At 36.4% G+C, this 14,096-nt stretch overlaps 1 protein-coding gene across 1 annotated transcript; it reads right to left on the bottom strand.

The window, feature by feature from the left end:
• Window positions 1–294: 294 nt before the first annotated feature.
• Window positions 295–12,662, bottom strand: NXPH1 (neurexophilin 1). Its single transcript, XM_010223078.2, has 2 exons — window positions 12,630–12,662; window positions 295–2,311 (listed from the first exon to the last, which is right to left on the bottom strand). The coding sequence occupies exons 1-2, from the start codon at window positions 12,660–12,662 to the stop codon at window positions 1,550–1,552; spliced, it is 795 nt and encodes a 264-aa protein (XP_010221380.2). The 3' UTR covers window positions 295–1,549.
• Window positions 12,663–14,096: the final 1,434 nt, after the last annotated feature.

Raw genomic sequence — 14,096 nt, 5'->3', positions numbered from 1 at the left:
GCACCACATTTCCCCACTTCTGAATGATAATGAATCATTTTAAAAGAAACCCTGCTCCTGCAATTTCTTCTTTGATATAGGGATTCCACTCAAATCGTCAAGACCCTGCGTCATAATGAGATCTGCTTGCAAGGAATAAGGCCTGAGATAGTTTTATATATGTACATTTATGTCTATATGTATATACACGCACACTTACACACACACATACATATACACTCTCAAACATGCACACACATATATATAAATATATGTGTTCATATGCAAAGAGACAATATTGAAAACTACATCAGACTTTGAGAGTTATCGCTTTGTCAGAATCATTTAAACTACTATCTACACAGTACATATTGAAACTCAACTTTAAGATTTTTTATTTTTATGTACAGTTCATTTTTTTTTGTCTGGAAATAAAATATCTAAATACAGACAGACTGTAATGTTGTATATGTATAGCTGTCAACAATATTTTAGCTGAATAAATGCTTTGTACATAGTTCTGTCTTTTAATGGAGTTTACAGCTACATTGATAAAATGGATTCCTCATTTTCTTGATTGTTTTTAACCAATAACAAGCAGAGAGACAATTACAAGTTAATATTAATAAGCAGCTCAAATAACACTGGTTAAATTATGTACAATACAAACCATTCATACAAATGAAGACTAGGATATTGAATTTGTTACAATATTTGTAATAAAGATAAGACAGCCACTTATAACTTACATGTTCTCTGTCAGGCATTTTCCCCTCTTAGTGTTCAGTTGGAGATTTTTTAAGTAGCTTAGCTGGCCTAAACTCAACCAGGTGTAAAGAATTAGAGCTTAAGAGTCAGAGAAATATGAAACCAGAATGTCTGCCCACATGTAAATTCCAAATGTTTGCCCATCTTTACTAGCAACAGGCTCGCTCCGCGGAAGAAGAGCCACGTAACGCCACCTTGAATGTGCCTACTGTATGCTGGAGAAAGAGTCACTAACGCTTGGTTGTGATCATACAATAAGGAATACTGAATTCTAAACACACATTTTTTTCCCATTTTAACAAGCATTTACTCCTACATTATTATTTACCAGTACAGCTACTCCAAGCAGTGGAATGTATGAGTGGGGATTATTGATTGGCATGTACTCAAGGCTTGCAAAAAGATTTCCATAGCAGTCTGAGTTAGAAACCATTCTCTGTCTAGTTAACCCATTTTGCTTGATGGTAGGTTATCCTGAAACCTTATGTATCAGACAATGAAAGCTCTCTTAGCAGGAATCTCAAGAGAGGTGAGCTGAAAAGAGTGCGCGTGTCTATGTGTGTATATGTGTGGTTTTATTTCAAATCCATAGTGAAATACAACTAGATTGATACATGGAGCTGACTGGGCAAAAATTACATTGGATTGGTATCCACTAACGTATTTGCAGCCATTTGACATCATCATCAGCGGGTAGACACATTCCAGGCAATAGATGTGGCCTTCCTCCTCGAGGTAACAGCCCTGTCTCACGGCCTCTTTGATTCCCCAGGCTTCAGTCTCAGACACAGATGCCTCCTCCTCACCCTGATGGGAAGTACGGTGTGTCGCTGTGGTAGTTGTAATCAGGACACACTTTCTGTACTAGTTTATAATCTGTACTATAAAAGGAAATGTAAATACAGATTACTTTAAAGGGCTTGGAGCAGAGCCACGACACGTGGCTCTGGGTCTGCTCCTGATAACAGGTTTTTGAAGGGTCATAGTTGCAGAGTGTGTTCTTGGTCGCCTTGTCAACCTTTTCGTACTCGATCCGACAGTTAAAGGACTTGGAATCTTTGGCATCAATCACTGTCTGTTGTGCCAAGTCAAATTCCACTATTTTTGTAGGGGGCACTAAGCTCACGGACACATTTCCTTGACCAGTGGAATTATGCCTGAAGTAAACACTAAACGTTCCATTGCCATGGTCAACAATTTTCCCCGTTATCAACAGATTTAGCTTCACAGTCTTGATATTGGAATGAAAATCGCCCCAGCCAAACATTTTCTTAAATTTCCCAGTCTTGACAATGGGCCGTCTCTTTGCTCTGGGCCGAGGCTCTTGCAGGTCTGTGGAGTTCCTCAGCCAGTCCCAGAGGTCTTGTTCAGAATAAGTTTCTGGGGCATCATATCGCAGGTCCAAATCTGTATCATTCTCCTTTCCACGAAAAGTCTGTGACAGCAGTCGGCTGATGGACAAGTCTTTGCTACTTTCTGTCCATATGTGCTTTAGTGTGGATTTGGAGCTTCCTGATTTTAGAAGTTCTGTTTTTCCACCATTCGTTAAATTTGCACAGGTAACCTGAAGGAAAAAGAAGGAAAGAAGAAAGGAAGGAAATATTGAGATATGTAAAATAAAATTCATCATTCTCACCTGAACCAAAATAATCAGAATTCAAAATTAGCAAGAAAAAAAAAAGGAGAAAAAGGAGAAATTTAATTATATTCTCTATACTTAAGTAAAACAAAACCAAAAAGTCTATTTGCCTCTTTTTCCCAGTAGTCATTATCAAGTTCTCCTCTGCTAGTCTTTCACACCAGCCTCCAGAATTAATCCACAACATTCATTTTATTTTTCAGCCTAAAATCAACTTCTGTCATGATGCCTATAAGAAGTCTTCAAGTCATGAGTATATAAGTACTGCAAAAACAATTTTCAGTTCCCCTCCCCTCCTCCACTCTGTATGCCTCTTTCACTGGCTGTTTCTCATCTCAAACTGACATATGTGTGCTTGAATACTTTGTCTGCACTGTAACTGTGTTTTCCGACATGGGAGTCACATCCATTTACTTTTGCTGCCCCCAGATTTCATTGCCAACGTGCCTACTTGACAGTGCCAGCCTGACGATGCTCAGAGTCCATGTCATTATAAATCTAGTATTATCAGTATAGGTGTATGCCTCACTCCCTTGTTAAGTACACGTTGTCCTGTGTTCTTGATTGGGGCTTTTGGTCACATCTGCAAGAGGGGTCTCAATCTCTTATGTTCCCTTAACACAATGGCCATGGATTTGCTTTGTCTGTATTCAGTACAACATCCATTTCTCCTTCCTCACTTATTTCTTCACACCTTCCTCTTCAAAACAAAGTGATCTGTGCAAGGCAGACAACCACGTGTGTATTTTCAAGAAAAATAGGGCCACCAAACTAAAAGGTAACCATAAAACTCTTCAAATTGAAAGAAACACAAAGAAACCTTGAACCAAGTTCCTACCAAACCATAAAGTTCAGAGATAGTTTTCCACAGAACTTCAGTTCAGAGCAATTTGTCATATTTGTTTTTTCTCTTTGCCTTAATTGAGTGGAAAACAGAAAACAGATGCAGCCTCACAGCTGTGTAACATGCAGCACTGATACAGTTCTGACAGCACAGCAGGGGACCCTGAAATTGACAGGGGGCAGAGGGTGGATCCACAACACCCTTAGTCCCATTCCCCATAAAAAAATCACATCAGACAGATGCCAATTTTTTTAACAGTTGAACACTAAAGACAACATCAAGTCTCTCGTTTCTCTTTTCATAGCAACATAGCTCATTCTGAATATGCATATTTTATGCCTCTGTGGTCTGAAGCTGAATTACTTGTCCCCACCATAGTTCCGATTTTATGTTTCTCTCCACTTAAAAATGAATCGTGTGTATTTCCAACCCAGGAAACTCACTGGAAACCAGATAGTGTTTAAACTGTGGCCTCTCCCTACTGGTACAACTTGAGATATATGCCACAGTGGATATCTATCACAGCATGGCCTTTTCATTTCCTAACAGTCATGGAATTGAAGCATGCGTTCATTAGCTCCAGTGCTCTCTCAAGGTCAGTTGAAAGCATATACATAAAACCAGTCTACATTGTTTTAACATACTGATCAGATAGGAGGCATGCCCTCAGCCTTTTACAGTAAGCAAACAAGCAAATAAATCTGTCACTGCCCATGCAGTATCTCTCCAGAACATTTCAGGTTGGTGGGCCAGTAAAGGTAATAGATAAAATATGAGTTTTATTTAGGATTTTGCCAAAGGGATAACTTTCACCTCTTTTGAACAGAAGGAAAGGTAATCACAGCCTAGGATTTTGATAGCCAGTTTGTAGCTGCATCTTAGCATCAACACAGTGAGCCAGGAGAGAATCTGCAATGAAACGCACTGGTGGTGCACTAGTTAATGAAGCAGCAATGAAGATGTCACAGGGAGAGAAAAAGACTCAGAATATAATTTTGCAGTAGCATATGGGGAAGAAGCATAAAATATGAAGGGAAATGTAGCTAAAAGGAAAACTGTGTCTGTCTAGCATGAATTTGGCAGCCTGCTATGAATCTAAGCAGTTAACTAGTAGAGTTACTATACCTGCAATCTGTAGGTAGCAAGCAACAATTTGCCTACCACTCTGTTTTGCTTTGCTCACAGCTACATTTTCCTTTGCTTTCCTTTCTGCATCCAATGATTTCCATTTCATAACATTACATGACAAATTCCCATGTAACAAGATATAACAGTATAAATGCCATTTAAAGAGAAGGTCTCTCTATTTTTAGCTTTTAGCTGCATTAAACTAGTTATTTTCTATAGGTATTTTCTGAAATACTTGCTGACTGATCCAGTGTGTTTGTTTTTAACAGCAGTGTATCTCATGCAAATGGAATATTCATATTCCATGCATGCTATATTGTTGCACATCTGTCCTAACAAATGCAATTTGATTGTTACTGTCGTTCATTTTGCAATACCTGAAAGGCTTCTGGTCACGCAGTTAGCCCTGAGACCTCTGTTTGTGATTTTCAGTGTGGATAACTGGCTGCATTCTTGATTAAAGGCCTGAATTTCCAATTCCTGGTAAAATGTCTTTGTAATGACTAAAAAAAAACGGCCCGCAAGGGTTAATAAAAAAGCTCTAGAATTCATTCTTCACTACATTTTCCAGCCAATTGCTTTTTCACATACTGTTAGCATACTATATACTGTAGAAAATAGCTATGTGTATCCTCAGAGACTTTTCCCACCCAATAATACAGAGCATTGTTGTATAATATAATTGCTACAAAAAGCAGTAGTTATTTTCACATGAAATAATCCACAGATTTCATAATCCACCTGTCTTCATTTCCTCTACAAGGCTGTAATAACACAGAAAAGATCACGCAAATCCATGAGATTCTGTATTTGATAGTAGGAAAATTAACTTACTGAAACATAAAATTAACTTACTGAAACATAGATGGATTTAGCATGAAAAAGGGGCAATTTAAAAAGCTTAATGAACAACTAAGACACTGGTCTACTCAAATTCTACAGTATTTTTTTCCCCTCTTCTTTGAGCATATAGGAATATAATTCAGAAGCATGCATACTAACCATTCTGATTAATTCACCATAGCCAAAATCACCTTCCCTTCCTCTGGCCAAGTGCCAGTTCCAGTCTGAGATTTACAGCACTGGGCTATTTACCTCATTTTCCATAACAGCACAACTCTGTGGGACCATTCAAATTTACACGAGATTGGGGTCTCCACATATCTAGATGATATAAATTTACAGAGATGTCAAGCACCAAGATTTACATCTATTTCATGGTTCAAAAATAAGTAGTATTAGTTCAGTTTCTTTTAGGTGAAGCATTCCAGATTCAGATTCGTCTTTTACTGTGACAGTGCCTACCATGGTAGCGTTCCAACCATCTTTGGTAGATTGAACAACGATAAAGTGTGAAATGTTGAAGAGTTGTGCCCACCACAGTGTTGTGTAACAGTGTTGTAAAAGGGCTGAGGAGAGGGGATTTTCTCAACAACAGAATAGTTAGAAGTACTTTTGAATGGTCAGCTGTGTCTACAGAGAACAAAAATAAGGAGTATAAAAGATTTAAAGATGCTATCCAAACCCACAAATGTCACTAGAAAAGCACTCAGTAAGCATAATGGCCTGACCTTTGGTTCCCATCTTGTATTTTTAATGGAAAATATGAATTTCCTCTACCCAGTAAAAGCCTATTGATATAAAGTATAGGGAGCTGACTGCCTGGTAATTCTTTCCCTGTGAATAATGACAAATTGCTGTTCCACTTCTTGAGAGGAGTGGAAACAGTAGTTTAGCTGAACATAGTATCCCAAAGCTTTATTAAGAGAGACACAGGAATTAATCTGTAGTTCAGTTTTCACTCCATTCAAATACAATACTCCAACCATTGTATATCTTCCCTTTTGAGAGTAAAGGCATCTATACAATGATGTTGAACATGATTGTATATTTTTTAATGAATATTTCTTTTAGGACTTTCTAGTGGGTAGGCAAGTTATTTATTTCAAAAAACCTCAAGGTTCTACCAAAAGATATTCAAATCTGAATTCTTTAGTTCAAACCTGAACATTTGAAGTAGAAAAAAACGAAGATGCATGGGGCTCCCAGGAAGCCACCAAGGCCTCAAGACCTTCTTTAGGTCCTCTTCTCTTCCCAGTGTAAAATCAGTGACAGATAGAGTGACATTAAGTCGAGGTTGATCAATTTAAATTGAAAAAAATTAATCAGAGAAGTACACAATGCCTCTGTATTTCTTATTCTTTTCCTTTTATTCTAGCTGTATGATAGATCATTATACATAATTACTGCATTGGTTTTGAAATTATGTATTTATTCCTCTAAATGTTTGACTACTTCAGGGCAGATGGAAATGTAAGCAAACAATCTAATGCTCAAGGCAGTAAATCTCTCTTCAGGTAAATAACTAATGAAAAACTTTTTTTTTTTTTTTTTTTTTTTTGGTGGCACATCATGGTAAGAATTTGAGAATTTGGCAGAACTGTTTTTGCATATGCATTTTCACCGTATACAGGAATGCAGAATTTTCTTTTCTTGGTCAGATACCTCAGTTCATTAGTAGTCAAGTACTGAAATATATAACTGAAATTGGCTTATTTTCAAGTCAGGGCAGCAGTAAGAAAATTTTAGTTGGACCCAGTTTACATGCAATTAATCCTGTTTAGATATTGGCTGGAGGAAAATCTGGACCTAGTTAATGATTCTAATAAACTTTCAATAACTGTCTAAGCCATCTAGGAAGTTACTGATGTTAAGGATAGATTTTATTTAGTGAATATTTTCCAGACAAGCCAATGCCAATATTCTACCAGAAATTGATAGTAAACAAATAAACTGAGGTTGAAATTTGATGATGATATGATTATTATTTACTTATAAGCCTTTTTGCAATGTCACAAGAAGAAAATAAGTATGTAGATTGGTGAAATAAATCAAAATATTAAAAATCTAATGAATATGACAAGTATATTAACAAATCTTGATCTTCTGTGTCAAATGAGAACACAAACATGGCTATGAAGAATCAGCTCAAAGCCTCATTTAGAAAAATAACCTCTCTTCAATATCAGCTATATGAGATGCCTGTAGAACTAGAAGAGGTAAAACATATAATATTCCCCTAAAATTTTCTACCCACCAAATATTTTTAGTTTTTTGAGCTCTATATGATTTCTCTGTATGTGTTTTGCTTCAGCAATTCTTTGTAGATTGCTTTTCCATGCATTTGTCTCTCTTTCTGTCTGTTTTGAACCTGGGTCCTGCTGCCTTCATTTGAAAAGGAAAATGTAAAAGACAGTGCCCCATGCTAACCATGGTCCCCATGCTACTTCTTATCTTTTTGCTGGTGTTACATGCACTTTAATTTTTTTTTTTTTCAAAAATCATTGTGGGAAAACCAGTGATTTCTAGCTACAAAAAGAAGCCTGCTTCTAAGACTAATAGAGATACTCTTTTGTTTAGGGACATTATAATTCTTACCAACAGCTGATCATCAAATATTAAGATACTGCAGTAGGCTGCTCTGCAACAGCCAAAGAACTGAAACAAGTAACATTGTTCAGAGTGCTCTTCTACAAAATATAAGTGGCCTCCTGAAAACTAATAGATCTAATAACTTTCAGTAGATGTAAAGCTGATGCAGCACATTGAATGCTTGGCTTTCCATGAGAACACTTTAAAATGACATATCAAATTTAGTTTTAATGTTTCATTTCTCTTGGCCAAACTGGGGCAATGGTACAAGCCATATGACTAGTGCGTAACAGACTGGTGAAAGAAAGCGGCAGCTTGCCTCCATATTTTAGAAAATAGTCAGAATGTATTCTGTGCCAGGCTTGTCCAGGGTAAGAATCACTTCACTGATCACCTTGTTTGAAAAGTAGGTGCTAGGTTTAAACTATTCATCTTGGCTTACGCCAGAATCAACAAAGAGAGAGAAACAGAATGAACTACCTCATTGTTCTCTATTGGCTGTCGATAGATCTGTAAAAAATATGTAAAAAAATCAGACCTGTGATGCCTACTCACCTATGATTTTGTCAGGGTGGTGTGGAGACAATAAAAGAACTGCAGGCTAGCTGGAGTACAATGTTCACACTTTCTAATCCATTATGAAATTCCCTAGGCATATGCAAGTTCACTATTACTTATACATTTATGAGCACTTTTATGAGCACACACAGGTCAATGTTGTGTTACCTTTCAACAAGTTCAGGCTCCTCTGTGTGCCTGTGGAAGACTAGTCATGGGATCAAAAACCAAATCCACCAATCCACAGAAATAAGTCATGAAAAGCCAGATAGAAGAAACGTGATCATCTCTTTCTGGATCATAGGTGTGGAGATTGACTTCACTTACCCTCTTTCAAGGAGATCATATTGTTTTTCTTCAGAAGCTTAACAAAGAGGTTGTTGCCATTTTCAAATTATTTTTGAAACTTAAGAACATTCCCAATCAAAACAAAAATTCATCTAGTCTGTACAACATATTTCCGATAATAGCTTTTTTGGTTTTCTTTTCTTTTTTGCAAAAAATACAAAAGCACGGAAAAAATATAGAGAACTTCCTCCAGAAAATAGTTCCCATTCTCATACCTTTTGCAGATCATGGATTTCTCAAATTGGAGTAGTTTCTATGTATTTATTAATCTTCAAAAATATTACATATATGAACTTGTCTGTCTGTCTCTGAAATTTCTGGTATCCAAAGCACTTTGGATACTCTTTGACCAGATATTCCATCATTTAACTTCAAATCATCTGAGGAACTGTCTCCTCTTGTTTATTTTGAACAAACAGCTTACTAGCTTTCTCTGATATCTCCTAAGACCTTGCCCATCAGGATACAACAATACCTCTTACAGCAACAGCATTTTACTAGTGGGGCTCAAATTTGATGTCTGGTTGCACAGGTCAAGAAGACTTATAAAAGTCTGAAGCTCAGAATAGTTAGCACCCAGAGAGTTTCCAGGTGTAAAACAAAATAAAACAAAACAAAAAGGTGGTTTCTGAGTTTTAGGTTCTTTCTGCAATAGGCAGCTCCAAAGGTCTTAGTAGGGGGATACTGTTGGATTAACCATTCACACCCTTAGGCCCTTACAGTACACCTAGGGCTAGAAGAGTAGTATATATTTGTAATGATATACTGAAAATTCACTGAGCAAAAGCACACTTTTGTAACTGTGTTTTTGGAACACAGTGAAAATGTATGAACTCTATCTGCTCAATTTATGTGCCAAATCCTGACCCACAACTAACTAAAGTCAATTGCCAAATTCCCAGAGCAGCGGCAGGAGAAGCATAGTGTGGTATTATGTAGTTTGTTTCCATTTTCTTGCCACATAACGAAATTAGAGCAGAATAGACAGTGTTTGGCACGTAAAACATGTAATTTCTCTTTCAAATTAGAAAACATTACGCTGTTGCTTATAATAATCTGTGAACTGAAGGACCAAGTGAGTTACAATATACTGTGAAAATTGTCATGTTACAATTTTACCGCTTTCTGCTTTTTGCCTTAGAAGTGGAGGAATTCAGCCCAAATATTTCTAATGGCAGTGATGCAAGTGAATTTATAAAGATTTGGAAAGGATTGAAATGTAACTGCATGAAATATCCTATTAACTCTTGCCCTATGTTTTACATTTTTAGAAAGAATTTAAACTAAACTCTTGAAGCCTACTGCCTATGTTGTCATTAAAGATTTTTTACTTCAGTGGATTATGACTTTTGAAAATTCAGCCCAGCTCTGTTCAGCAGGGGATTAAACTTCCATGGAATAAATTAAAGTGGGTTAAAAAAGTCTAACAGAGTTTTAAGACCCCTGTATTATACCAGTATCACAGATTGCTGCTAACTTTGAAATGAAAGTCTAACTAGGTAAATAAATTTTGTCAAGGAACTATTTCTCTCATTCCACATTCCTATAAGCCTTCTTTTATTAATATTGGCTTGCCATTTTCTGCATACATGTAGAAAGTAATATTAAATAAAATTAGATTTTATATGAAAGGCCACAGAGCAACATTTTAATCAAAGTTTGCACTGTAGTTTGCTTACATATAACACACCCTGAAGAAAATATCCCTTTTCATAAGGCCAGACATATTTTCCGCAAAAGACTGTAATGTATTCTGCACTGGTTAAATGGAGGCTATCTCAGTACTCTAGAGTGGGCAAAGCCACTGTGCACTATTAACAAGCTCTATGAATATTACTAATTTACACATCCTCTTTCCAGGCATTCACTGTTAATATAAATCTTTAACAAAATTAAAATTCTCTTATATTAATATTACCTCAATACTTTATGACTGCTGGGTCTGGCACCATATTTTTCAAAAATACGTACTATAGAATATTGATATAACCATTTCCAAGATGGTTATTCGTGAGTGCACTCTAGAAAATTCAAGATATCATTTGAGGAGATTTAATTCCTACTGACAGACATTACCTTTACATACAAAGAAATTGTGCATCTGTATGAGATGTTCATGAAACACAAAAATATCACTTGCATAAGGATATGAAATTCCCTTACATATAAGTTTCTTTTCCTAAAAAATACTTTTTGTATGAGTTTTTACCCTTTTTACAAACAGTTGTCTACTTTAAAAGAAGCATTTTAAAGCTGAGAGGAAGTCATTTCAACGTCCATTAAGCCTTTGGCCCTTTCCTGCAGTCAGTTTGCTTCCACCTTCACCTTGTATCTTTGCCAGATATGTGCACTGACTTCTCTGAGGTCTTTTGCAATCACCAACACAAGAAGCTTTTCCTCTTGAATTTCAACCAGAAGTATTCCCTTCCTAACTGAGTCTTTTAATAGTCATTGATTATTGTTCAGTCATTCTGTCAGTGCACAAAATCTATGAAAATCCATCTACGAAAAAAGGGGTGTGCTTCTTTAATGTTGTTCTGGTAAGGAAGGGAAAAGGGAAAGTTTAAGCATTTATTCTATTGCAAGGATACTCAATCAATTCTTACTGAGATTCATCTGGTGATTTTGCCAAGGTCTCCTAATGAGCATACCTAACTGAGGTATGCTTAGCAAGAATCTATGCATGGGTACCAGCTCTGCTAGGCCATCCAAGTGCTGCAACTGCTTTTCTGGCTGTACCTACACAAGCATGTTGCAGCACTCCCCAAGCACAGAGAATTCAAAGAAGTATGAATTACCCCATGAAAAACAGTCGACATCCTATGATCTGGCAAGATCCTAGTAAAATTTACTCAGGATCCAAATTTTGAACAGGACTCCATCATCCACACTGATTTTCTCTGCTGAAACCCAGTTGGCTCAGAGAAAATAGTGCCCCATTTTTTCTAAGCTCTCTGTGACTCAGACCACAGGTATCATATGGTTTCTATTACACCAGAATAAGGAGGCAACAGAGCTTAATAAAAGGATGCCTTATATCTATTTCTGCACCTCTTGCAAATTATCAAAATTTCTTTCAAGTAATTCTTTGCAGTGATTATCCCTGAATTTGAACGCATTCTATTTTAGGTCTTTCTGAGTTGATCGAGACATTGTGAGGGAACCTAGCACAACCAAACAAAACATGTCCAGGATTACCCAATTAATAAGCAGCACTGTGATTGGCTGATAGTTGTCTTAGGGAAAGGAGTATTTTCTTGCTATGTTAGCATCATACCTAATTAAGTGCAAAAATTAATACCCATCAGAATTAATCAAATTCCATATGTAAATGACTGGCTCATGAGAGCCATGGTCCAATTGCTAGTACTATTAATAAGGTCATTAATTTAAAAGAAGATGAAAGAAGAGTCCTTTGAGTTTTGACACATAAGTTGAAGCAGGTTATTCATTGTTAAGTTTTTCGCAGTGAAGGGAAAAACCAAGGAAGAAAATCTGTGAACACTGCTTCAGCACCCCAATTTTTAAAGTAATAAACAGAGCTTTGAATCTGTGGAGGACGGACAACGAATCCTCCCCTGTAGCACAGAGTAGTTCTGATACATGGTTTTAAAAGTCTTATTATGATGTACTGAATAATGCTGAATACGGCTGGTTCAGGGTCTGCTGGACTGATATCTTATTTTATGTTTGTTAACTATTGCCAAACACTTCAAATTACAGAGAGAATTTTCCCTTTTTAACCAAAACACCAATACTAGTTTCATAAAACCTTCAGAGACTTTTTCACAATTTTCAGAGAAGTCTGAAAAATTCTGATTAACAAGAAATATAAACTGAAATTTTAAATAGAAGTACAGAAGCCCTTGACCACTGGCCATACTAGTGCGAAGGTTCTGCTTAGCTTCTCTGCTTCGCTTCTCCTCAGCTCACCTTAGCTGCTTCATTAATAACTCTCTCTGCCATCTTCATGTGGAACAGCATTTCAAGGCAGGGTGGTTGAAGGAAATGCAGTCTTTAAAGGCAAACTATTAGAGTGTCCTTAACCAACTTTCTCCAAATGCTGATGGCTGAAATATTTTAAGTTGCACAGTAACAGAGTGACTGCAGAGTAATAAAGCAGTGATGGCATTATATTACCTTTTTCTACATAAAGAATAAAAAAAATAAAATTTATTATTCTGACCTTGTATCACAAGGACTTTGAAGGTGTATAAAAAATTCAGCTAGTCTATAAAAATGGACAAAATGCTTTACATAAAAAAGGAAACCTGTAACATATGTGTGGTTCAGAACCTCTTTGAGATTTAAAGAAAGTATTTTAGTCCAAAAATTAGACTATAACCCTTGTACGTTTAGGTTTTAGTGTTGAACAAAAGCATGTTTCTTAAGGGGAAAAAAAGGTCTTTTATGGAAAAAATGAACTATTTTTTGGTCCAAATCTGCACGAATCAGTAAATGCACTGGTACTAAAAATGGAAAATAGGATTTTCTTAATATCAAATTCCTGAGAGCTTTAATCTCTGAGTTTTGAATAATAGTTGGAATTCATTCTGCTTTGACCTCAGATCATTCTGAGCATCCCCACCTTGGCCACACTGAATTATTTGGGTCAATTGTATCTGCACTTCCATTGATACAACCTCTAGGATGAACAGGATTTCTTTGCAGTGACTCAGAAATAGAGTTCATTGCCTTTCAGAGAACACACATTTCTTCAAAGACAGGGCAAGATCACAGTATATTAATATTTTCCTGCGTCTGCCCCTAAAAAGCAAATAACTTTCCTCTATTGTCTCATCCTCTCTATCTGTGCGGATGAGCAGCAGCACAAAACAATTTAGCCTTAGCAAGTAAATTTCATTTGTTACCTGCCAAATGGTGATACAAAAGATAACTATGAAAAAGCAATAAAACCCTCATTTTAAGGCAAGAGGTAACATGCCTCCACTATAATATACTTAGTAAATAACAGTCAATGAACTCATAAAAGCATTTAATTTAAATATAAATGCTTAGCAATTCAATTTTTCAGGGAGTAAATGACACTTTTGCATGCACTTCTTTGAAATGTGTTAGCTGAAGAGACATTCTTTCAAAGCCCACAGTTAGTATTATATATCATTACTATTACTGCAGTGCCCAGGGACCACCCTGTGGTCAGGGTTAGGGCATACTAGAAACTATGAAAATACCTACTCACTGCCATTGGAAGCTTTCTCATTTAAACAGACATAGTAAAGACAAAGATAAAAGAAGAAATATCAGTGATGTTCCAACTCACTTGCAGAGCTAGATTTTACTACTGGTTTTAGTAATGACATATCCAGGATATCTCAAAAAAAGATTGATTATCATAACTGGTAATCCATTGATTACCATAACTGGTAAGAACCACAG

Source organism: Tinamus guttatus, unplaced genomic scaffold (genome assembly GCF_059628265.1).
Source record: "Tinamus guttatus ecotype Peru unplaced genomic scaffold, ASM5962826v1 Tinamus_guttatus_pri_ptg000503l, whole genome shotgun sequence".
Taxonomy (NCBI): domain Eukaryota; kingdom Metazoa; phylum Chordata; class Aves; order Tinamiformes; family Tinamidae; genus Tinamus; species Tinamus guttatus.
Note: the sequence above shows the minus strand (reverse complement) of the source record. Positions and strands in the feature narration are given on the sequence as shown.